The 24,291-nt window shown below is 39.0% G+C and overlaps 1 protein-coding gene across 5 annotated transcripts in view; it reads right to left on the bottom strand.

Annotated features, from left to right (window-relative positions):
- Positions 1-24,291, bottom strand: part of CLASP2 (cytoplasmic linker associated protein 2) — a 154,096-nt gene that overhangs the window by 127,340 nt on the left and 2,465 nt on the right. For all 5 annotated transcript variants that reach the window (XM_082304397.1, XM_082304396.1, XM_082304399.1 and 2 more), the window contains exon 2: positions 12,908-12,986. In XM_082304397.1, the coding sequence (XP_082160523.1) occupies positions 12,908-12,986 (79 nt within the window). The remainder of the gene's footprint in view (positions 1-12,907; positions 12,987-24,291) is intronic.

Genomic DNA, 24,291 nt, shown 5'->3' with positions numbered 1-24,291 from the left:
AAAAAATTTTAAAAAGTTTTAAATCCTCCTATTCACACAGTGTATCTTCTGGAAACTTGGCCTTACTTCAGTAAAAGTATCAGTAAAAGTTACTACTTAAAACAAGCATCCTCAAGTAATATTTAACTAAAATTGCACGATAGCTGATGATTTCACATCCTAAAAATCAGAAACTCAGTGAAAAACGAAAGGACTCGCCAATTCATAGAATGCTTTGGGATGGAAGGGACCTTTAAAGGTCATCTAATCCATCCCCCCTGCAATAGGCAGGGACATCTACAACTAGATCAGGTTGCTCAGAGCCCCATCCAGCCTGGCCTTGAATGTTTCCAAGGATGGGGCATCTACCACCGCTCTGGGCAACCCAATTCTTTTCATTTGCTTATCCAGAGAGAAGTTTCTAATTACATCTGATAAACAAATTAACGTTATGATATTTAGGAAAGTTATCTGAATGAATGCTTAGATCAGTGTTGTGCAAGACATCCTGCTGTACTGGTTCCCGGTCCTCCATCTGGGGCCTACACAGACGCTGTGCGAGATTCTTCCCCCCAGTGCTTTTGGTACCAGTTCTTCAAAACGAGGGGTGACGACACCGGGTGTGCCGCCTTCCCTCACGAGGTACAACTGACATGGAATTGGCAGAGATGTCATCTCCCGCGGGACAGTGCTTTTAAAGTTAGTATAAGCATGTGAAACACCACCTAGAAAAAGCAGTGTCACGTGCTGACAGCAACATTTACCTGTCAACAGCTCAACCTTCTGCATTAGCTTTTGTTTCTGATCCGATCCACAGTTTTGTAAGAGCTGCAAGTATCAGTCCCGAAACATAAGTAGAACTTACTCAATGCAAGCCACAGTACCCACCCAGCCCATCCTTCTGCTCCTGCACTCTAGTTAAGCTGGGGCTAAATTAGCAATTACCATGCCGTTTATTCCAAACTTCTAAAATTAGCGTAATGTTTACCTTGAGTCTTTTGGAGACTTGCTGATATTCCAACAAAAAAAGATGCAATAACAGCTAAGATCACCTTTTGCTGCATGTGGTGTTACATCTCTGAGCACCTGAGAGTATTTTACAGTTGCTGCCTGATCTCTCTCAGCTGCTGCTATAAAATTAATTTCCCTATTCTACTCACAGCAGAAATAACTGTATCGCCCTGTTTTTTGAAAGGGAGATCTGAAAGAACGTTAACAATACTTAATGACTTTATAGTAATAACTGAACAACAGCATTGCCAGCAAAGGAAAGGGAACAGAGTCGGTAACTCGGGAGGTCTCCTCAGTCTTCTGCTCCTACATTACCATCAGCAGCCACTTCTGTAACATGATTATTAGTGGACAAATACGCTGCTGAAGTTTGAATTTCCCCTCCTGCTGTATCCGAACACTTTCTAACTGTCCTTATCTGAATATTTATTTCTACTGGCTCTGGATATCCCACCGACATCTTTAGCTACCATTATCAAGTTTTTGCATTTTTCATTTATCTTCTCTTCCCTTTCTCTTCTGAATAAATTATTACAGCTACCTTCATTTTACAGGCTTGAAGAGAAGGGTTTGGAGTTTTTTTGTTTCAGTTTAGTTTTTTTGTTGTTGTTTTGTTGGTGTGGGGTGGGTGTTTTGTTTTGTTTTGGGGGTTTTTCTTTTGTTTGGTGGGTTTTTTTTTTTCCATTTTGTGAACACAGAAGAAACATCCAGAACTCGAGAAGTGAATTTTAGGAGTACGCAGCTGGCCTCTCCCCTAAATTTCCCATCACTCATATACTTGCTGATTACATTTTTCTTCCCAACAGTATTTTTCATTACTGTTTTTAGCACTTCTACACTGTCCTTTTACCCGCAGCATACGTTACTGGTGAGGCCTGCTACGTTAACCTGGCCGTCGGGCAGCGGAAGGCAACTCCTGCGTTACGGAGAGGGAAACAAACACGGCCACGCAGAAGCTGTTCCAGCGGAGGGAAACACAGCGAGTGCCGGTCCTGCGGGAACACGGCTCCTTTGTGACTAATTAGCACGCTGAGTCAGTCGACGGAGCTGCAGATACCAGGGCTCCGCTCCAAATCACTAAGGCAAGCACACAGAACAACTACTAGAAGCTGCTGAACAGAGGTGAGGTCATCGAGTTAAACTAAGCTATGACACAGCCTGCAGATTTCACGGCGTGTAGCTACTGAACATGCCAGCCTTTGTCACTCGTGGAGCTCTGACAGAGGGACAACCTGCTGTAGGAGCTGTTAAAGGGCCCACATGTCTGCAGGCTTGACTTTTTTCCCCCCTAAATCTCAAGTTTCTGTAAGACCCCATATAAGGCATGATATATTTGGTTCGCATGAGACAAATGAAATTAGGCTGTTGAATGCTGGCAACCACCAGCTGGTTTTCAGTTTGGTAGTTCATCTTTTCTGTCAGAATAAGCTCCAATAGGAATTTATTTGAAGTTGGCTGCCTATTGATGAAGGTTCAGAATGCTCAACCAGAAGGGGAACTCCGCCAAACATATTTCAATTTGAATTTCTAATGCCTCCATCACTTTTTCTCCAAATGTTAGTCACATCTAGGGAGAGCTATAGTGAAAAACAGCTGAATTGTGTTAGCTGTCCTTTCTACGAATGAGTGGGAAACACATCTCCCCTACCTAAAAACTCTGACACTATTTGAGACACGCAGGTCCATCCCAGCATCCTGCGTCGCTGATCGCCCTTCTCTCTTCCCACTCCAAGCCTCCGGGCCTCTCCTTGCTCCTCTCTAGTCCCACCCAGCCAAAATCACAGAGCACAAGAAACTCTTGAGTTCTCGTAAGAAACCTCACCTAAGCCCAAAGCAGCAATTACAGCCGAGCGTCAGAGATGACAGTGCAACACGGGCTTTTGCTCTACATCAGGATAAGCCAGTGCTGTCACTAGAAAGCAGCAGCTTTGCCACCTCCCCACCCCAACCACTGTTGCCCCCTCACAGCCCATACCAGCCCTTGTACCAGTACCTGTCTGTTTACAAGGTGAACTGAGGACATACTGAAACATTCAAGATGATACACACGTGTCGATCAAAAGCACAAGCTAAGAGGTGCGTTGGAACTGAGCCAACAGGAACAGCCTGTGGAGGTTTTGGCACCTTAGGAAGTATCTGCTGGGTGTCTTGGGCACTAACATTTTATAAAAAGGTTTTTACCTTGGCCAGCTTTAGGCAGGTTTCTGTCCCCACCAGGAACAGCTGAAGTCATACTTGCAACACAAGGGCACTCTTTACCAAAAATCAAGTCTCTGCTTTAGAAGATTAGAGCTCTGCTACATCCAAAAGAATGGATGACCAGAAAACACAACGCTAATAACAATGGTTTTTTTTCCGCCCACCTTCATTCCAAACACAACGGAACAATCATTTTGGCTGATACTTTTCCTTTAAGTTTGATATGCTTTCTCATCAGCATTATCGAACTAGCATCCTTCTTTATGCTGCAGTGCAAAAATACACTTTTGGTCATTTCTGACAACAGCCTGCAAACTAAGCAATCTCAAATAGATGTTGGAGTTAAAAGGAAGGTGAGGAAGGAGAAGCAGGACCATGCATGAAGGCAGTATTCAAAGTGGTAGTCTCCCACCAAGTTACCCAGTGAAGTATGTAATTTGTCACATTCAGTATGGATTCATGCACTCTTACTGTTTTATATTAACCTCATCCATCTTACTTTCCTTAATTATTTCAAAGGGATTTGGAAAACCTAATAACATACAACAACTTTCTTCCTTTTATTTATTTCTGCTGATATGCAGAGAAGCATTACACTAAATTCAGGAGACACTGACTCCCTTTGCAGTTGCTGGTTATTTTTTGCAGATCCAAGCAGCACTATAACCCATTCAATTTGTCTTTTCACTACATTTTAGCATGTTGTCAAAGTTTCCTATCACTACCAGCCACTCCTGAGTTTGCCCTGTTAAGATTTCTACGTTGTTATACCACGATTTTAATTTCTGATTACTGAAGAAAACTTAGAAGTGTTCGTAAAAGTATTCTATAGCACACATTAATTCTACCAGATCTACCTCAAACTGCCCTGCTATTTACATCTGAGCTGCTATTTATGCCTTTTTCCTTTCTAATTATGTAACAGTTATCTTTCTATTATATCCCTAACAGAGCTTATTATCCCATCGGTTTCTTTTCCATTGTTTCTCTTCCTTCTCTTGGCTTGGTAAACCTAAATAAATTTTCCTTTATACAAATTCACATAACGATTTTATCACCACTGGCTGGACAGTAGATGCAAGAGTTAAGGCCAAAACCAGCCTGGAGAGTCAGAGTACAGCCTTGAGAGATTAAATATTTACTTCCTCTACAGGGACCGAAGATGATAAACAAGTAAATCACAGAAGTCGGTGCTTAGAATGGCACCCAATGTATTTTTTAAAAAATCCTGAGCAGCTTAACTGTATGACCCCCTGCAGCAAAGAATGCCATAGGTAGCACAAACAATTTCCTTTTGTTAAACTTTAACAAGAGTTCCTTCTGTTATGACACAAATACGGAGCTTTTCAGTTTGTGTTATTGCTCACAGCTCCCTCTCTATTCCTTCTCTCTTGACCACTTACACCTGCTCTTTGTAAGTGCCCATTTTATGTATACCCTCGCACGCCTACCCATTTCTATGAACCAACTTTAGATGGTCCATGTCTGCTCTACTGCAGAGACTTACAAAAAAGCATTAAGCAAATAAGAACCTTTACCAAGGAAACATCATTAGTGTTGGCAAAAAATCTGTTACTAAAAAGTCTAACTTCTTGTCTCAGACACTAAAAGAAATGGCTTTGAGAACAGAAGCAGATTAAAGCTAGGCAGCAATATCTTCCTAGATTTCTCAGAAACCTTGCCAGCTCAGGCAACAGCATTAAACAGCTGCCATTAGAAAGGAGGGAGGGAAACAGCTGCCTCTGCAATTAGAGCACTCTCTCTTCTTCTGGGTAAGATGCACAGGAGAGAAAGGAATCCCACAGAGGCTCCTACGGGGCCGGCAGTAGGGATGGTCTGGCAGACCCACGTGGCCAAGGACTACTTCTAAGCAAAGAATCATTAGCAGGCTCTCAGAGAGGGCCTCACTGCTCCCCTCCTCAAGATAAAGTCCAGTCCACAGTTAAGTTTAATCAAAAGCCATCTCGGAGATCAGTGTGCTTGTTTGGGTCTCCTCAGGAGCCAACTAAGAAAAGCATTTACGGGATTAATAAGATATACTCTTCAGCAGCAGCAGTGGGGAAAAACAACCACTTTTTTTTTATATGATACATCCATAAATCTATCAGGGTCGCCATCTCAGGAACATGAGAAAGAGATTCTCCGAGTCCAAAGAGTTTCAAGAGGTGTATTACACCAGCGAGAAAACTGGAAAGTAGAGAACAAATGTTCATGTCATCTTCTGAAAATTTTTAGCTCTAGGCTAGGTTTTTACAGACCTAGTATTAATTAGAACCAAATATAAACCAAGGAAGGCTAGGATTTCTCTACTCTTACTTAATGTCAATGCATTTCTAGGTGTCATACAGTGCAATGTCCACAGACAGCAAGCAGATGGTACTCTTAAGTCACAGCCTATCACTCAAGCGTGGATCACTTCAGCTAAAACTCATTCCCACTACTAATAAATTCCAGTGCTAGCCAGCCAGGACATAAAGAACAGGCTGCATAAAGGCTGCACAGATTTTCATTTATTTTTTTTTTACTAAAGCTTTAGGGAATCTGTCACCAAGATGAAAAAAAGTCACAGCTTAAATCACCTGTAACAATTAGCTATGATCATTAACTACAGAGGGAACCAAAGAAAACATAAAAATTTCCTGAGATATTGCAGGAAGTTCATCTTTTTATTAAATTTGAAAATATAAAAGCAATTCAAAACATTTATTGTGGAGAAAAAAATACAAATATTAGAGTCTCCTCTAAAAGTCTTTTCTAAAAAAGTCTGAAACATTCAGCATTTTATTGTTTAATCCTACAACACATATCCAACACAGCTTTTCCAGAGGTCAATAAGCAGTAAAATGAAAAAGGAATGTCAGACAAAACACCTGACTTGCATTTAGATGCAATAAAGTATCTTTGAGACAAGACTTCTCTCACATAAATAGAAAAGCTTGCTTTACATTATCTGAGCAATTCAATTTCTTGAATTATTTGATTTAATTTCAAAGTTTTCTCTAACATCTAAGGTTGGCCATACTTTATGCAAAGACACAAGCCAGATAATTTTGAACGTCCCTTCCAACCTAAATTATTCCAGGTTTTACGTTTGGGTGTTCTGCAAACATTTGTAACCTGGAATCCTACAGTAGATCATGCTATTAGTCTCGACATTTAAATGAAATTAATAAAAATGAAAAATAAGAATAAAAGTCAGTCCCTAAAACCTGAAGATCCAATATTTTTCTACACGCTTTATATCCATGGTAGCTCCTGCTAAAACACTTCTTGGTTTTCATGGTATTGAGGAAAGCATTTCTCCATACATCATTAAAACCACTTATTGAAGAGTCACATCTTGATTAATCTGCGCATTTAAGTCTTTTCCATCCAAAAATTTCAAACATTAAGCAGGAGAAAAAGCAAAAATTAAGAACGTGGGTGTGACTTATCTAAATGCAGTCTTACTCAAACAAGTATTTCCGAATTCTTGTACCAAATGCTTTTAATCCAATTTCACTCAAAAAATTAATGCACACTGCAAGTCCTTACAACTGCTTTAAAATAAATCAGGCAACATACTTGCATGCTTAATTATGGCAATAAATTTGAAAGAGCATTTAAATTATTCTGAAGAGTCTAATTTAAAGGTTCTTCCATCACTTCTAGAAGCCACCTGGGAAAGAATTTAAACACTTCAAATTGGTTTTGCATCTTGGTATACAGCACTACAACTATCTTCCAAAATTATTTTTGCCCAGTTGTTTCTTTTTACATTAAGAAGAATTTGAAACTGTTATTACACATATACACACATTTACATATGGGGTTTTTGTGCGTAAAATGTGTATCTATATTCAAACATACATATATAAGTATAACATGCGTATCTGTGTTTGGTCTTTTTTAACTGTCAAGTATCTCTCCTTTAATTTGCAGATAACATATTTTGCAACATCTTGTAAGGTTGTACGTGAAAGTGAATGACAATATAATTCTATCATAGACTAATAGACAGTTCAACATATGTAGAAAAATGTCATGATATAACACGACATTAAAACAGAAACAGATTCCATATACCTTTATTATACTTTTTCTTTCCCATTCCTTTGACAATAACAAGAGAGCAAAAGAACATTCACTTCTTTTAGAAAACGAAACTACGAGTAGAGACTTTTCCCAGAAACGCTATTATCCAGTCACATTTGCCTATAATTCTAATATTCGTTTATTTCTGATATATAGTATTTTAATAATTAATGCCATCACCTGGGAAAAGAAATTGTGACAGAGTAATTATGTACTCTTACGTAATCTCTTTTAATCACAGAACAAGCAGTAGTTTTAAATACTGAAAGATATAACACTCAAACACTCCTTACTCTGCTTTATTTTTTCCAGAATATAGCCACATAGTCTTATGAACTAACTCTGATATTTATTGCTTGCAAAGTATTTTCAAGCACCTTCACTGGAAGTACTAAAACAGAGATTCCAAATTTGTGTGTCCAAGTTCCCAGAACACTGATGCCAGCTGCAGAGAGCGTGCAATGTGGTTAATCATAAAAGGATAACACCTTGGAAAAAAGTTACTGCAACATTAGATTGTTGCCTAGGAAACTGAATTAAGTCTCTTATCAGGCATTATACTTCAATACAAAGATCACTAACATGCTCTTCAGAATATTGGAAAGCATCTGTCCTACAACTATTGTATTGATTTTGCCCAAATCTAATTTACAGCATAGGTGTAAGCTGTAAAGAAGGAAATCATACTAAAGCATTTGTGTTTTTTTACTTCTTAGCAAAAAGCCTCTAATGTTTATGGGGGTGAATATTCAGTCACATTAGTTATTTTTCTCTGCACTTAAAGAAATCTATCTCCATCATAACTGAACAGGAAATTAAACAGGGGCAGAAAAAAAAATGTTTTGCCATGTAATAGTTTGGTAATATGCTATCATATTTCCATCATTTACTGATTTCTGAATAATGAATAAAAACATCTCAGGGTCACCAGAATGTAACACTCAATATTAAGACAAAAATACATTTAAGGTTCCAAGTATTTTATGACAAAATACAGCTATAGAAGTGAAACCTCACCTAGAAAATACGATTCATTGTATTTTAAAAAAAGACCAAAACCAGAGTAGGTAGGTATTTTACGTATACATCTTCCTTCACTACATTCATGGCGCAATCCTGATCTTCAGTGAGAAGGCAAGTACCTACAATAACTTAGTGCAATAAACGAGAAGTTAACTGTATTTTGAATATTTCAAAGTAATAATTAAATCACCTGGAAAAGTTCTATTATGCTTGTCTTCGAAAAATAATATACTCACATTTATTTGACCAAAACAGAAGAAAGTAAATGCCTACCATATAAAATACTACTAAGACTTCCTATGGGGCTGTAAGAACCTCGTTACCTAGTTGAAGTATTTTGCTTCCAAATTTCCCAACATTTTCAGGCTTGATACCATGTTCTTTATTTTCTCCTCATATCACCTGTATGAATTGCAAATTTGCAATACACGATTACCCACCTCATTAACTATGTTCACACCAAAAAATGACCTAACTGGACATAACAATGATACAAAAAACAATAGTGCTAAAATGGCAGTTTGCATAGAATAGTTGATTCTTCACAAATGCACAACTATGGAAACTTCGTAGAAGTTTGGAGGGAAGCTTATTTTTTCCTACTTCTAAGCAATTTTCATCATCTAGATGTAATGATGTCGTTGCACCTAAAACCTAAACTAAAAGTACTCCCACAGCATTCTCCTGGAGAAACTGGCTGCTCATGGCTGGTGGTGAATGGAGTTAGATCCAGCTGGCGGCCAGTCACAAGTGGTGTTCCCCAGGGCTCAGTTCTGTTTAATATCTTTATCAATGGTCTGGACGAGGGGATCAAGTGCACTCTCACTAAGTTTGCAGACGACACCAAGTTGGGCGGGAGTTTTAATCTGCTGGAGGGTAGGAAGGATCTACAGAAAGATCTGGACAGGCTGGATCGATGCGCCAAGGCCAACTGTATGACGTTCAACAAGGCTAAGCACCAGGTGGAATGGCTGGAGAGCTGCCTGGCAGAAAAGGACCTGGGGGTGTTGGTCGGCAGCCAGCTGAACATGAGCCAGCAGTGCGCTCAGGTGGCCAAGGCCAGTAGCATCCTGGCTTGGATCAGGAATAGTGTGGCCAGCAGGACCAGGGAAGTGATCGTGGCCCTGTACTCGGCACTGGTGAGGCCGCACGTCGAATACTGTGTTTGGTTTTGGGCCCCTCACTGCAAGAAAGACATTGAGACACTGGAGCGTGTCCAAAGAAGGACAAGGCTGGTGAAGGGTCTAGCGAACAAGTCTTATGAGGAACAGCTGAGGGAGCTGGGGTTGTTTAGCCTGGAGAAGAGGAGGCTGAGGGGAGACCTTATCGCTCTCTACAACTACCTGAAAGGAGGTTGTAGCGAGGTGGGGGTCGGTCTCTTCTCCCTAGTAACAAGCAATAGGATGAGAGGAAACGGCCTCAAGTTGCACCAGGGGAGGTTTAGGTTGGATATTAGGAAAAACTTCTTCACTGAAAGGGTGGTCAAGCATTGGAACAGGCTGCCCAGGGAAGTGGTTGAGTCACCATCCCTGGAGGTATTTAAAAGACGTGGTGCTTAGGGACATGGTTTAGTGGTAGACTTGGCAGTGTTAGGTTTATGGTTGGACTCAATGATCTTAAGGGTCTTTTCCAACCTTAATGATTCTATGATTCTACTTTCTTCTGGCATCTGTAAAGAACTCACTACAGTTAGAGTCAGTACACACAGAGTCAGCTATGGCATAGAAGAGACAATACAGCTAGTATAAAAAGAAGTTGTACCTCACAAACTTTTAAGAGCTCTCTGCAGAAGAGCTGTGCAGAAGGTAACTCAGCTAACAGAGTGCAGTTGGATCTTCACATAGTTCTCAAGAAGGGGTCTTACAGGAAGGAAAGTACCATAATGACAAAGGCATGGAGGAAGATACACCACCCTGGACAGTGGACCCTAAATCCACCATCACTGCACAGGAAACTGGTTGTTACAGTAGACAGTCTCATGAATATATTGGGTCAATTTTCAGGAAGCAGCAATGTATCAAAGAAATAGATTATCATAATTATGAAAGTAATAGATGACATAATAAAACCAAACAGAATTATGCCACTATAAACATATGCTGTGTCTGTGCTGTTATGGCTTCCTCAACTCAAAAGCACTACAATGGAAAGGCACAGAAAGTGGAAACAAGAACAATAAAAACCGTGGAATAATGTGTATACAAGAAAGAATTAAACTGGGACTGGGGGGGGGGGGCAGGGGGGAAGAAGGATAGCAGAAGAGAGGCACAGAAGAGATCCATAAAACAAAGACTGGCAGTCAAGAAGATAAGAAACAATGGCTCACCTCTCTACACTAGGTCTAGCAGGCATCGAGTTGTCAGGCAACCAGTCCAAATCAAGAGTTTTGCATAATTAAGCATTACTAAGGAACACTGTAGAAGCCAAAGGTCTACGTGGGTTCAAAAACCAACCAGATAAAGCTGTAGGAAAACAGGGTGACAGGGGAGACCCTGAAGATACCATCTGCCTCAGCTGGCCCTAAACTGCACGACTGCTGACAGCTGGGGGGGGGGGTCATGCTGAAGGAGTTATCACTGCATGTTTGTCCTGCCCTTACTTTCTTGTGAGGCATCCACAAACAGATCGCTGTCAGACACGAGTTCTTGGTCTGACTTACTGGAGTCATTCTCAGATTACGTTAGGAGCCAAATCTGCAAAGTCAACAGAACGCGATTTGGGAAACTGCTGGCTCTTCACATTTTGTTGAAGGAAGCAGTTTTCTTGCTCACCAGTGTGTTTTTAATTACTCTCGTAAACCCCGGACTATCCACACTCCCAGACATTTACAATAAAGTTTTTGTATTACTGCTTCACTGACAAAAACTGAAAGTGATCCAAATCTTGTTATAAGACTTGGACAGACAGCTACGAACAGAAGAGAATTCATACTATAAATCACTCTTTAAAAAAGTAATCTAAAATAAAGATTGTTTTCTGCCCTTACTGAGACTAACATTTCAGTGTCTGTTAAGCTTATATAAGAGCTGATCATGCACAACAGTGATTTGCATATCTAGCATAATGCACTCTACAGGTCTTGATTCTAGAGATGCTCAGAAGACCAGTTTCAGTTGAAGGCACTACTACTCAGCTTTTCTAAAAAGTACTTCTGGACTACACAGCTTCAGAAGTCTATTGATGTTACACATGTTCGATGGTCACCCAGTGCCAGTACTCTTTTTTTTTTTAAAATATGAATGTTACCAAGTACTGAAATTTAAATATTTAATTTGCTCATAATCTCAAACTACTCAAATACCGGGACAAAAAAAAAAAAAAAAAAAAACAAAACACACAACCCAGTGTTTTCAAACTATTCTCAAATAGTTCACAGTTAAAAAAAGCAAAAACAGGAGAAATGAAAAAAGCTTTCCCACCTTTAATGAAGTTGCTGTAATTTTAAGTTCTACACACCACTAAAATATAAATCAAAACAGAGTAACACTCTGAAGCCTAGCACTGTTTGTAGCTACAAATGGAGACTATTCAGAAATCAATATACTGCATAGCACAATATGCCTGCAGTTCCCTTACAGTGCTCCAATACAAAACTAACCAGCCAGAGAAAAACCCTCTGCAACAAAATAGATTTAAATTCTGCAGCGCACTATTGCAGTAGTTCTACAGCATCCTGAAATATGCTTTGAATAAATTTAGTTAGTAACTTGGTACACACTATACTTTGTATTCTTAAATTTTCAAATTTTGCCGATTTCTTAACTCTTAAATACAAAAGTAGACACATAAAGAAGAGGAAGCTTAACATTTTGACAGACAACGTGAGATAGCTTGGCGTGTGGGAACAAGATGCAAGATAATTCACACAAATTTTGGAAAAGGACATTAAGCTAGAAACTTCTGTTAAAAATAGCCAGTGATGTAACACCAATGTTAATGCCCTAGTATCACTCTCTGTTTTCAAGGACAGCAGCAAAATGAGTTGAGCAGCGTAGTTTGCTCGTACTTCCCACAACAACTGCTTCATACTCAGGCACATGTAGATCCATTAATTTGAAATTCATTAGAGTAAACATTTCACACAAGAACAACAGTTTGTACTTTTTTTCAGCCCGTAAAAAGTTTAGACTACTAAAAGCTACAGTCCAGTTATCTAACAGGAGGTGGACCGCATAGTCCTCTGAGACCACAGGCTTCAGCAGACATAAGGCTCTAATTAGTGATCTGCAAATAAAACCTTCAATCTTTAACACAAGTTGAAGGTGACACTTATGTTCCAATGTAATTTTTAGATTACTGTCTTGGAGCAGTAAGCAAGAACATAGCATGGGAGCGTTAAGCAACTACACAGCATGAAACTAATTATTGAAAAAGATACTCCTGGAACCTTTAAAAAAAATCCCAATCACCACCTAGAAATCAGTGATTGCATGACAAATGAATATTAACAACTTAATATAAAATTATTGAAATTCCAACAACAGCAATAAGATGCCTACCAATATATTATAATTAGCTCAGAAAACTTTCAACATGTTCCACTTTAAGTGCTAGGGGCAGAAGAAAAAAAAGTATCTTTTACTTTTTGGTCTTAAGAAAAAGAAAGTTATATTTCACTTACCAGTTCCTATATAGGATTTAAAGCGTCCTGATAGTCTGTCAACAAAGGCACCTAAAACATCTAATCCGAGTAATGCTACCTGTTAAAACAAAAGCATTAGATATACAAAACAGATCACTAAAGAATTCTTTAGAATATATTTTAAAGAAATTAGACATATATATGCAATCATGGTTGGACTTGATCTTAAAGGTCTTTTCCAGCCTAAACAATTCCATGATTCTATGATTCTAAGCATGCTGAAAGACTATCTTAACCTAAAGATAAATTAAAGTTCCAATTAGAGAGCTGATAATTCCTTGAAAGCTTTCATTAAGACAAAGTTATCAGAATATGTTTGGAATGGATCAAGTATATTTACATATACCAGGGCAGTTCAGATTTTTCAGTACTTGCCTTAAAACAGAAGAAATAAATATTAGAAAACCAATGTTTTAGTATTTTCAACTACAAGTGATTAAAATTCAAATGAATAATTATAAGGACTAAGGACTGGAAAGAAGCTTTATTTTTTCCCCTCTGGATCATATATTAGGACTGCAGTTCTGTCCCTCATTTTCTATAAAAGATGACTCCAGAGGTCTAACTCAGTATTAACTGAAAATCAAAATTCCTTTGAAACAGGTACCAGTAAGGCTTTAGGCCTTACTTCCTCTACCAGGTTTCTAAGCTGCTGAAAGAAACAAAACAGAAGGCTTAAACAAACAAATGAACAAAAAAAAACAGGGGGCAGGCAGTGCACAGTTACCAGACTCGGAAAAAGCAAACAACTTAAAATGCAAAACTAATTAAGCCCCTAAACATTAGTACTAATACAGATTGGGAAAAACAAAACAAAACAAAAACATGGTTTAAACAGTTTCCCAGATGCTAGGAGCTTACTTCAATCTGGCTACTTAGCTCATCCACTAAGGCCATTACATCGTTTTCCAAACTCCCAAAAGCAAACAACTGAGAGAAGCGAATACTGTCTTCCCTAGCAGTTCAGACCACACCATTTGTCCACCTGCTTGTTAAGCTAGGGAAGTTTTATTTCTCTTCATTTGCTCTTGTTAAAAAAAAAAAAAAAAAAATCAGAAAACAAAAGGAAATTGAAAATACTACTGGGACTGTGGGGAAGTTCCTATCTATGAACAGAAACTAGATGAGAGGACAATATCCGTCAGTACAGAAACAAAAACATGATCAGAAATGATCAGTTAAACTAAATTATTTTAACAAGTCAGGACACTTTCTTTTCACCCTTAACTATCCTGCATACTGTTCCAAGACTTCATTCTTAATTTCTTATAATAGTTCATTAAGAACACCAGAACCTGCATTTTCACATCTTGTAGTTAACTCTGTTTGCTGCCCACAAAGGTGCAAATGCCAAAAGAAGGACCTCCTGAAGCCTGGGCATTTTTAACAGTTTTTTCTTCCTCTTTATTTTCTAGTAAGACACGCACTGCAAATTTTTCCTCACAAAGACATGAGCAGAATCACTCCCCTCTATTAGCTATTTATTTTCATGAAACTTGGAACCGCATTTTCTTGGACAACGCTGTTTCCTTAAGATCCTTATCTGTCGCAATTGTCCACACTAGACAACAAGCCAAAAAAAAAAATCTGACTGGAGATGAACGTGAATACACACGGCCCGCGCACACAGGATCACGGGAGCCTTGTTTCCCCAGGAAACTAGACAAAGAAGGGCCCCATAAAATCTGGGGTCTGAAGCAACCACATAATGAAGCAGATTTTAATCAACTCAGTATTAGTACAATAGATCTCCTTTGAAACAGGAGGTACAAAACTTAGTTCCACCTTAGTACAACTACTTGGAAATTTACACAATTTTATTACATGCTAAACCAGAGCATAGCAAATGTAAGTGGATGGCATCACTGGCTTAAATTAATATATTGCCAACAAGTGACTGCATCTACGGCTTAGGATGAGAAAACAGAATACTATAATTGATAACTTACTTTGACAAAAAATATAAGCCAGCTTTTATGGTAATGCCAAGGTTTCCCAAAAGCTCTTTCCTTTAATGTTCTTTTCCAGATTGTCAAATTATATGGGACCCAAAACAAAAATCTCAATCTAAACAGTGATGCCTGAAGAATAAGAAATCCATTCTGGATGCACATTGTTTTCCTATGCTTCTGTTTCCTGACTACAAGCTCCACCTTTGACTTGTTTCGTCTTCCAGTGACAACTTTTAAGATACCTTTCCCATGCAAATATTTTGGGGTCTATTAAAGCACAAACCACAGCCTTTCCTTCTGTAAAGGTACTTACAGAGAGTGTCTCTTCTCCGTACATTTGATAATCTTTCTAAAATCTCCCTTGAAGACTTCTACCATTCTGAACAGCAGCAGCTCGGAGATTTAAAAAAGTAAAGCACACGTGGCTGTTTTTTACTACAGATCTACTATTTACTAATTCCAAAGAAGAGTTCCAAGTAAGATAGAGTATTTCTTGATTAATTCCTCCAGTGCTTAGCCTCTAGGGCTTGGAGGGGGTTTTGTGGGATTTTTTTTGCCTTTTTTTTGGTTGGTTGGGGAAGGGGGTAGAGATTGATTGTTTTTCAAGTCTCACCTGGGTAAAAACAGTGGCCATATGGAATATTTGAATCTCCATATACTTAAGGGTCAGAGGCTTGATAACTACCAGAGAAATGGCTATTCATCCTACCATGACTGTTATTGCCAACAAAGAATCCGATCACTTGTATTTCATTTGTGTATTTTATTTTGATCAAGAGCACCCACTGAGATAACGCCTGCATATTTCATATTTTTGTATCCCTCCCTGTGAATGGGTAAAGTTTAATCACCTCTTATGATACAAGTCACATTTATCTTGATTAACCATTCAAGCAGTTGTCAATATGGTGTTGGCTCTTCATAACTGTCTATCAAGGATTTGCTTAATGAATGCAGTAGGGGTTCTACTTCAATAATTAGTGTACAAAAAACACTTCAGTAAATACTATAAATTTAAATATCCTGATGAGTAGTTTTGTCTTATGATGTCCTTATTGTATGAAAACATATAGTTCAGACTGCACGGGATGAAATAAAGCTTTCGAAGTTACCTTTCTAAGTCAGAGTAAGATGTGAGACTAACCCTGGCTTTAAGAAACGCGAAAAGTAACAAACACTGTTGCGTAGCTCTTTAACAGCTACTAAACAAGAACCTTTACTGACAAGAGGTAAGGGAACAGGTTACTACAGTTTTAAAGGAGCAATCCTCTACCTACAATGTGATGGTTATCCTTTAGCTCATACAAAGTCCTCTATGGTCTGCAACTTTGAAAAGAAAATAACAGGTACGAAACGTCATGATATCTGCAGAGTGAGAAACCATGATGTGACCTCAGGCTGGAAGTAATGGGAAACTGCTCTAGCTACAAAATTCGCTCTTATTCCACATTTCAAAACAAGTCAGCTGAAGCATACCACTACAGAGTATACCAAATAAACTACCTCTTACTGTTTTTGTAAATCGGTCTTAACATTTCTCTGCTTTGATAGACAATGTTCCGAGTTCCAGCATCTCCTGGCAGGCATCATCCATGCAGTATTCAAGCAGCCCTCTGGAAGGAGTCCTTAGCAATTGATATGGGGTCACATGAGCATCATTCAAAAAAACCAACCAAACAAACAAAAAACCAACAAAAAAGTGACCAAAAAAAAAAACAAGTCAAGGCAGAACTGATCTGCAAGAAAAAGATTCCAAGCTCTCAGATACTGTGTGGGACCATGTACCAACACAGGCTCTCCACTACCAACAGAAAAACCTCTCGCCAGCATCATAGCTCTTTCCCCACCAGCTTCAATGAGGGACATATTTCTTCTGGAATTAAAATCATTGGATCTGTTTCTTACTCTGCATTCATTAAGCCTTTTGCCTGCTGCCTAGAAAGAGCCTTTGTATGTTGAGACTGATTCATCAGCTCACTATTGTTTCATGCATTTAAACACTGCTTTTGAGGTCCACAGTGGAAAAGAAATTTAGGCTTATTTGAACTGGAGTTGGTTAGTTGTTGAGCTACCCTTTAACACACTAGTGTCCTTGACTTCTCAGATTACAACAAAATTGCCAACCCAACTGAGAAATATTTTCTCTCTTCTGGAATGGACCAGACTCTTTAGTGAAATCAAGATGTTCCAACCAAAATGCAATTAGGAATTGAGCCTATTTCTTGCTCTGCAGCTTGTTCCTTTTCCAGCACTGCCACTGAGATGCCTGGAAGTTGCCCACAGAAGGGCAGTCCTTGCTAGGAAAAGAAACACTGTTCTTCATACCATACTTAGTTAACCATGCATGCTTACTATTATTCTTACTGTGATTCTGTAATTTCCCGTGCCTGTGGGGGACATCTAGGGGCAGGACGCTACCAGGAAACCAACTCTAGTTACCTAAGATGCCAAATGACCTTAATATGAATGTCCTTGGATTTGGTCATAGGATCTCTGAACTGTCTGTGGAACTACGGATTCTGCAGATCACAATCTGAGAACTAGTCATGAGAATCTAATGGGGGAATTATGAGGTCACTATCTGGAGCCGAAAGAATGAAGTTAAGGCACTGGACTTCCTGTCACCGTGAGGACAGCCGTGGCATCTCTAACAATCCGCTGACAAACACAAAACAGCATGCCAAACAACTACACCCTGCAAGAACAAGCATTGTTCCACAACGGCAATGCTGGAACAAGACATATGCAAGAACAGAACGAATTTTTTTTTGTTAATTATCATCAGCCAAGCCCAAAGGTGTACTTTCTCAATTCTCAAATAATCTCAAGCACCTTCCAAGTAGCTAAACATGAAACAAAACCGTGTATGTAACGTGCAGTCTCTTCTGCTTCACTTCTTGAAGCTTCCTATTCCTAGTTCTCTTTACTTATCTCTCCGAATACACTTCTCTCCTATTTCACAGGATACTCAATCACTTTTTGCTCCCTTTACTGTTTCCCACTCCGATTCTCTCCACATGGCCCACTTCACTGAGATCTATTCCCTCCCTTAACCCAAAAGCTTGCAGATACCAAAAACTGCCCCTGGCTCCATGGGCAGAAGGAAGCTTCCATTTTCCTGGGTCATTTCTTCAACCCAGGTTGTTCTTCAGTCCCAGCCAGCTCATCTTCAGACTCCATTCTCCCTTGTACAATAAAATGCATTGCTGAATCGTCCCACTCAGCATCAGTTGGGCAGCTGCCTCTGCTGACAGCAGCCAAAATTGCAGTCCCAGCTGCTGAAGCTACCACACACGTCATCTATACTTTAGATATTTTAGCTGACAAGAAAGCATTATTTCCATTCTCTTGCTTCTTTCATCTTCAAGGGAACAAATGACACACTTCCAAAGGTGCAGACAATCTTTTTTTTTCCCTAATGTATATCACATCACATTGCAAGGAGAGAGAGAGGGGTTGCTGGTAATCTAGCATAAAGTCTTCAAGCTCAACAATTCAAGTCACAAGTTCTTCAGCAAACGCAGAGCCTCCTCTATATAAAAATGCATGTTTACTGACTTCAAAGCAATGTTTTGCAACTATAATTTGGACTACAAGCTAAGATTCTCCTGAGAGTATCAAATCTTTGCTGCTGTTAAAGCTACACGAGCTGCAACCCTCACTGTCTCAGAAGGGGTACAGACTACCAAACTTCTTACGATAATCTTCCTTTCATTATCCTTCTGTGATGGCCAACCACAAATCATGACAGCGTCGCAGTACAAGTAACCACGCTATCAGAGGATTACTGAATGAATCACTCATTTATCCAGAGAGTGATGACTGTAGTTCAGCACTGAAAAGGCTTGGTTTTTTCAGAGGTCTTTCTCGACAAGCATAGATCTGGGTGGTCCTTGTTATTTTGACCTCTCCCGTATAGCAGCCAAAACAAGCAAGCATAGTGCTGTCATAAAAATTTTAAAAAGCTTATTTAAAAAAAAAAAAAAAAATCTCTTTTACTGCCCTTTTCCCATGATGGGAACTGTAACATTCCTCCCTCCCCACATTAAGAAACATTTTTACCCAATTTTGAAGATCACAGTAGCATAGCGCTCAAAATGGTTACTGAAAAAGTCTTTAGAACCTTCTATTATTTCAAAATCTCACATGATCTTCAAACTGACTTCAGTTTACACTGGAAGTGTGATCTCCAAATTGTTCTGTATTCTGGGGACAATACTCCGAATTCTGTGATCAGTACTCTGAGATGTGTCACGTACTGCCTCCAGCTTGTTCCGCTACAGGAATATCTAGTTTGCTTCATACATACATGAAACGTTCCTCCCTTGACCACTGTCAAATTTTTCATAGACATTGTTCCAAGGACAGTGAGCATAAAACAGAAGTATATGATACAGAAACACCTAAAATTTTCAGCCATTTTCTTTTTGAGATTGTCTGGCTTAAACTTTATGTGCTACAGTGGAAAAAGTTTGAAGACAGAGCCTCTTTAAAAGCAGGGTTCAGTGGGAAGACAATGAGATGTATGGTATTTCTCTTTAGAATAAATAATTAAAAAAAAAAAAAAAAGGCAAGCTTTTTTCCCCCTAAAGAAAATGGCACTTGAAAGCCTTTCTAAGCATGTTGATGGAGCAAAACAAAGAAACACTTTGTTCTAGGACTTAGTTCTTCCAAAATAACATCATTCTTTTTGTGCCCAAGGTCTCTTATTTTCTTTCCCATTTCCTCTTATTGAAATTGTACTAAACATATAGCAATTCCCATTCTCTGCTACTTACTCCTACCCCTGCACCAGCTCCTCTACTGTGAGGAGACAAATATTCACGCAGCTGAATAGTAACCTGCTTTAGGAAACCAGTCCAACAAACGAACAAGAGAAAGCACCTTCTCAGCCAGATCTCTTCCCTGAGCCTGTTCACTGTGCAGCCTCACAAGCACTTGCATCAGAGCAATGAAGGCACGAGCACCATCACAATTCAGCAGCCAGGGAAAGAAACTGCTTAAATCAGCAATGCTGCTGAAAACGGGCGTTGAACTACGTATGCCTCACGCGCGTTGACTGCTGTGAATTCTGTTCTGAAGGACACACCTCTCCTCTTGCAGACTGCACAGAGCTTGGAAAGGGTCTCTGTTCACCCCTAAATCAATCAAACTGCAGGCTAAAAGGGATAGCGCTGTTCTCCCTCTTGACTTGCAGGCATATTTGATCTGGCGCGCTTAAATCTCCTGTAGCATCAGTCAAATCAGCTTGTTGAAACATTAGAAAATGAATTCAACATCAACAGAAAGTTTATTGCCTCAAGAACGACAGTGAGAATGCCTGGCCACAGGAGAAGCACAGCTGCTATTTCATCAGGGACTACAGTTAGGCTGGATTACACAAGCTGAAGCTGCAAAGCAACTGAGAACTGTCAATTCCACCTCTGGAGGAGATGCCCCAGAGTCTGACACTATGTATTCCACATTCTTAATTAAAGGCTGGAAAAAATTAGTTTTAATTAAACTTAAAATAATTAAAACTTCTTGCAAGTTCCCCTTGTCTTCTGGAGATCTGCTTGATTATTTGGCTAACATTCAATAGTTTATTTAACATTCTACAAACGGAACATAAATAACACATGAAAAATAATAATTATTACTCAAGAAAAATAATCGAATCATTGAGCTTGAAAACTAAAACTGGATTCATACATGGACAGGTCGAACCACATTCTCATTACATAGAAATAAGGGAAGTAGCTCCACATAGCCAAGATGAAAGAAACAACTTGAAGAAAGGAATAATGAAATTCAGCAAAGAGCTCAAACACTTCTCCTCCAACAAAGACATTTAAATTACCACTATTTGCTAACAAAGACTAAGGAAATACCAGGATCTATACAATAACTGAAAAACAAAGGCTGAGTTGGGTCCTCTTTTACTCCATTCTTCTGTCCTGCAGGTTAGTCCTACAACTCACTGCAGTATTTGCATTTTGTGTAGCATATGTTGGCTTGTGTTCAAATCCAAAATAACCCACACATTTTCTTCCTAAGGACAGCTACTCAATCGCATGCCCCACATCCTGCATTTGTGCGTTCAATTATTTTTACTGAAAGGTAGGACTTAACATTTTTTTGTTTCTGAACTTTCCTCCCCCCCCCCCCCCCCGATCTCAGTATCTGCATTTTGTTCAAGTGATTTTTTAATTCTAGCTTCCACCTCACACACTTACAAGCGGTCAACAAAATGATAACTGCTGCTATCTCTTTGCAAGGACTTCAGACAAACATCCTAACCACTTGTCTTAACTGTTTGCAAAATTACAGTTCAAATCTTCCCTTCCTTTCTAGAAACTGAAAGCTCCTCCTGCTGGCCTTTTGTTGAACTAAATATAAACCAAAATAAATACTTGCCAAACCAAGGAAATACAAAAATGCAACAATAACATTACTGGTATTTTAGTATCTTTCAGTATTTGGTGTTGAGACAAACAAAGCTAAGAAAAACCTCACTCTACAGGAAGCATAGAATAAAAGATAACTCCACGGATTTGCCTAAAAGAAACAGATTATCCACACTACCAGAAACAGACAGTGTGAAATCTGATTTTTTTTTCTTTGCATGGCAAACAATCTGCTGCTCTGACATACAAACAGCGATTATTAATTATTTTCCTACTGCAGTTGAGGAATAAAACAAGCTAAAATATTGACTACAAAGGTAAGAAATACAAAGATGACTCACAGTCACACACATTACTGATTACTCTTCTCACATAAAATTACCTTGAGAAACTACCAGAGAAGAAAAACCAGTCATAGGTTTTTATTACTTCTGATCAGGTGTGATTTGCATAAAGAAGCGGAAGGTGGCTTTATTGCTCAAAAAATAAAGTTTATGAGGGTAACTACTCAATTTTGATGGGCTTAAGAAAAAACACAACATGGTAACAGCCAAGAGTAGACTTGCAAAGCTGTACTTGAAAAGTCGTATTTCTCCATCCCACATCTCTTTAGCAGAAGTTCAAAGTGGATTTCTAGATAACTTATTTGAGTCAGACACACAACAGTTTGAGCCACCAGACTGGACCAAGTTAGATAATCTTGTAATTATTTCACGTGACTATCAAGTACAAGAGAGACATAAGAGATGTGTAAATTAAAACTCATGTATACATAGATGAACATCCACGTTAACCCAGTAAAGCCAGCAAATATCTATCAGTAGTGATACCCTCAGAATGCAGAATTAACTTACTGCTTGAAGTTCACTTGAGAGTCTGAACTCAAACATTAGCACTGTTCCAATTTTCTGAGACTGCCAAATATTTCAGAGTTTGAGGAGAAATACCAGCAGAATAACACCATCACTCAACTCTTAATGCTTTGCATCCAACTTACCTGCTCCTTAAAAAGATTTCAGAATTCGCCACCTTTGGTTTTTTTCTCCACTATTCCTCACAGCCTTGAGAAAACAGTCATTTGGGAACCACATACCCCACAACCAAAGCTCTATATTGTAGGAGGAAAGAGGTCAGCCCCAACCAATATGAAATAAACCACATCACGGTACCAGGACACCAAGCAAACAGTTTTCAGTTCAGTGAGCAACTCCTCTTTCATACTAATGAGATCCAAAATAAAAGCTTAAATTATGCACATCTTCTGGGTACTCCCTGGTATTGCAAAGTTTTCAACAGCCTTTGGAAGCCGATTTATCACTGACTGCATAGACGTTGTAACTGAAGTCCCCATAATACACCATTAAGGTCAGCCTTTAAAGATGTCTCATCTCTCTCTCTCTCTAGGTCACTCCCCGTGTTCTGCAACCAACTTTCACTAGAACTCCCTTGCCGATGAGTCAACACATTCTTAATCCCACCTTTTTCATTTATCAGTAACTCAAGCTGGTAACTGTTTTCCACTTCAATGAGCTAGATGAATTCAGAAATTTTCCTATCTGCTTTCTTAGTTTGGAACTGCCAGATTGTTTATTAAGCCACTAGAAATAGCCACAAACTTCAGATAAGCAAAATCTCTATTTAGATGGCCAAAATCTTTTCGAGACAAGTTAATTCAACCTTGCAAGTCCACACTTGTTTACCGAACGCCTATTCTCTTTTTCCCCACTCGTTACCAAGTCTGCCAAACCAACCCCCCTATTCCCTCCAGATCCTTTCCCTTCTGGTTACGTGAGGCAGAAACTTTCCAGGGTGGCATTTCATAGAAAGTTTTCTCTTCTCATGCACAGCACAGAGTTGAGCCTAGAGCTCCCTGATCACACGTCTTCTCTTTCAGTATGGTCAGCAGAGCGCACGGCATGCAGGAACCGAGTTTTCAGACGGAAGGAAAGATACGGCACATCCAGGGCAAGTTACATCAGTTATTCCCTCGTTATCCATACCAGCCACCTACAGTAAAAATAATGCTCCCCCTCAAAACTTCCTCCAGCATTCCCCACTTGTCACTCCAATTTATCTAGCTCAGCTGCTCTGATAAATAAGCCAGTCGCCAGCCATTATCACTGCTCAATTAAACAGCCCTGTCAACAGGGAGGGATTAATTACTTTGGGACTCTGAAGACCTGCAAGACCTTTTGCAAGATATAAAAAGAAAGAGATGATAAGCAGAATTGTCTAAGTGCTCTACATATCCATTCCTCAGCAGAGGAAAGGGTAACCAACAAATTATTAAGAATACAGTAATCAAAACTAAGATTACTTTAACATTTTTCTGGAGAGCACATGTAAGCGTGTCGTACTCATTACTTTATGATATCATTCAGGCCCTGAGTCTAATAACAAATGCAGATCTAGCATTTAAATGTGTAACAACACCTATGCTTGTATAAGATAAAATATGCAAGTAAAATGCAAACCACAGTTTTCCAGAATATTTTTGATTTTCTTTTTGAAGCAGTAGATGCTGGCAGTCACCACCACAGTCAAGAACAGTGGAACTGATCATAAGCAAAACATGCAAGATTTTGTGCTGTTGCAGTTAATATAATGTATATAATATGCTTTGAACTGGAATATAGTATGTAGAAAGAGCCACCAGTAAGTGGACATAGAGAAGAGGTAAAAAAAAAAAATTTATTTATTACACAAGATATTTTTAAACCCCTTAGAATTTGTAATACTTTTAACCTCATCTTGTATGACTGAGGCTTGTGATCTGGAGTAGTGCATGTTCCTTATCTGTCCTACAGTTCTAACAACCAAGGAGCTCTGCCACCTTACATCAACAGCAAGTAGAATGTCTTGCGTTATGAAAAATACATCTTGCAAAGCAAATCTCAAGTATTAACGCCCCATTTTGTCAATTTAAAAGTGCAGGAAGAAACTTTTACACTACCCTGTTGAGATAAGTAAGTATCTAGTCCTCTTTACACAAAAGGCTATTTTTAAAGACCTGTCTAGGTCTCAC

Source organism: Platalea leucorodia (genome assembly GCF_965183815.1).
Source record: "Platalea leucorodia genome assembly, chromosome: 1".
Lineage (NCBI taxonomy): Eukaryota > Metazoa > Chordata > Aves > Pelecaniformes > Threskiornithidae > Platalea > Platalea leucorodia.
Note: the sequence above shows the minus strand (reverse complement) of the source record. Positions and strands in the feature narration are given on the sequence as shown.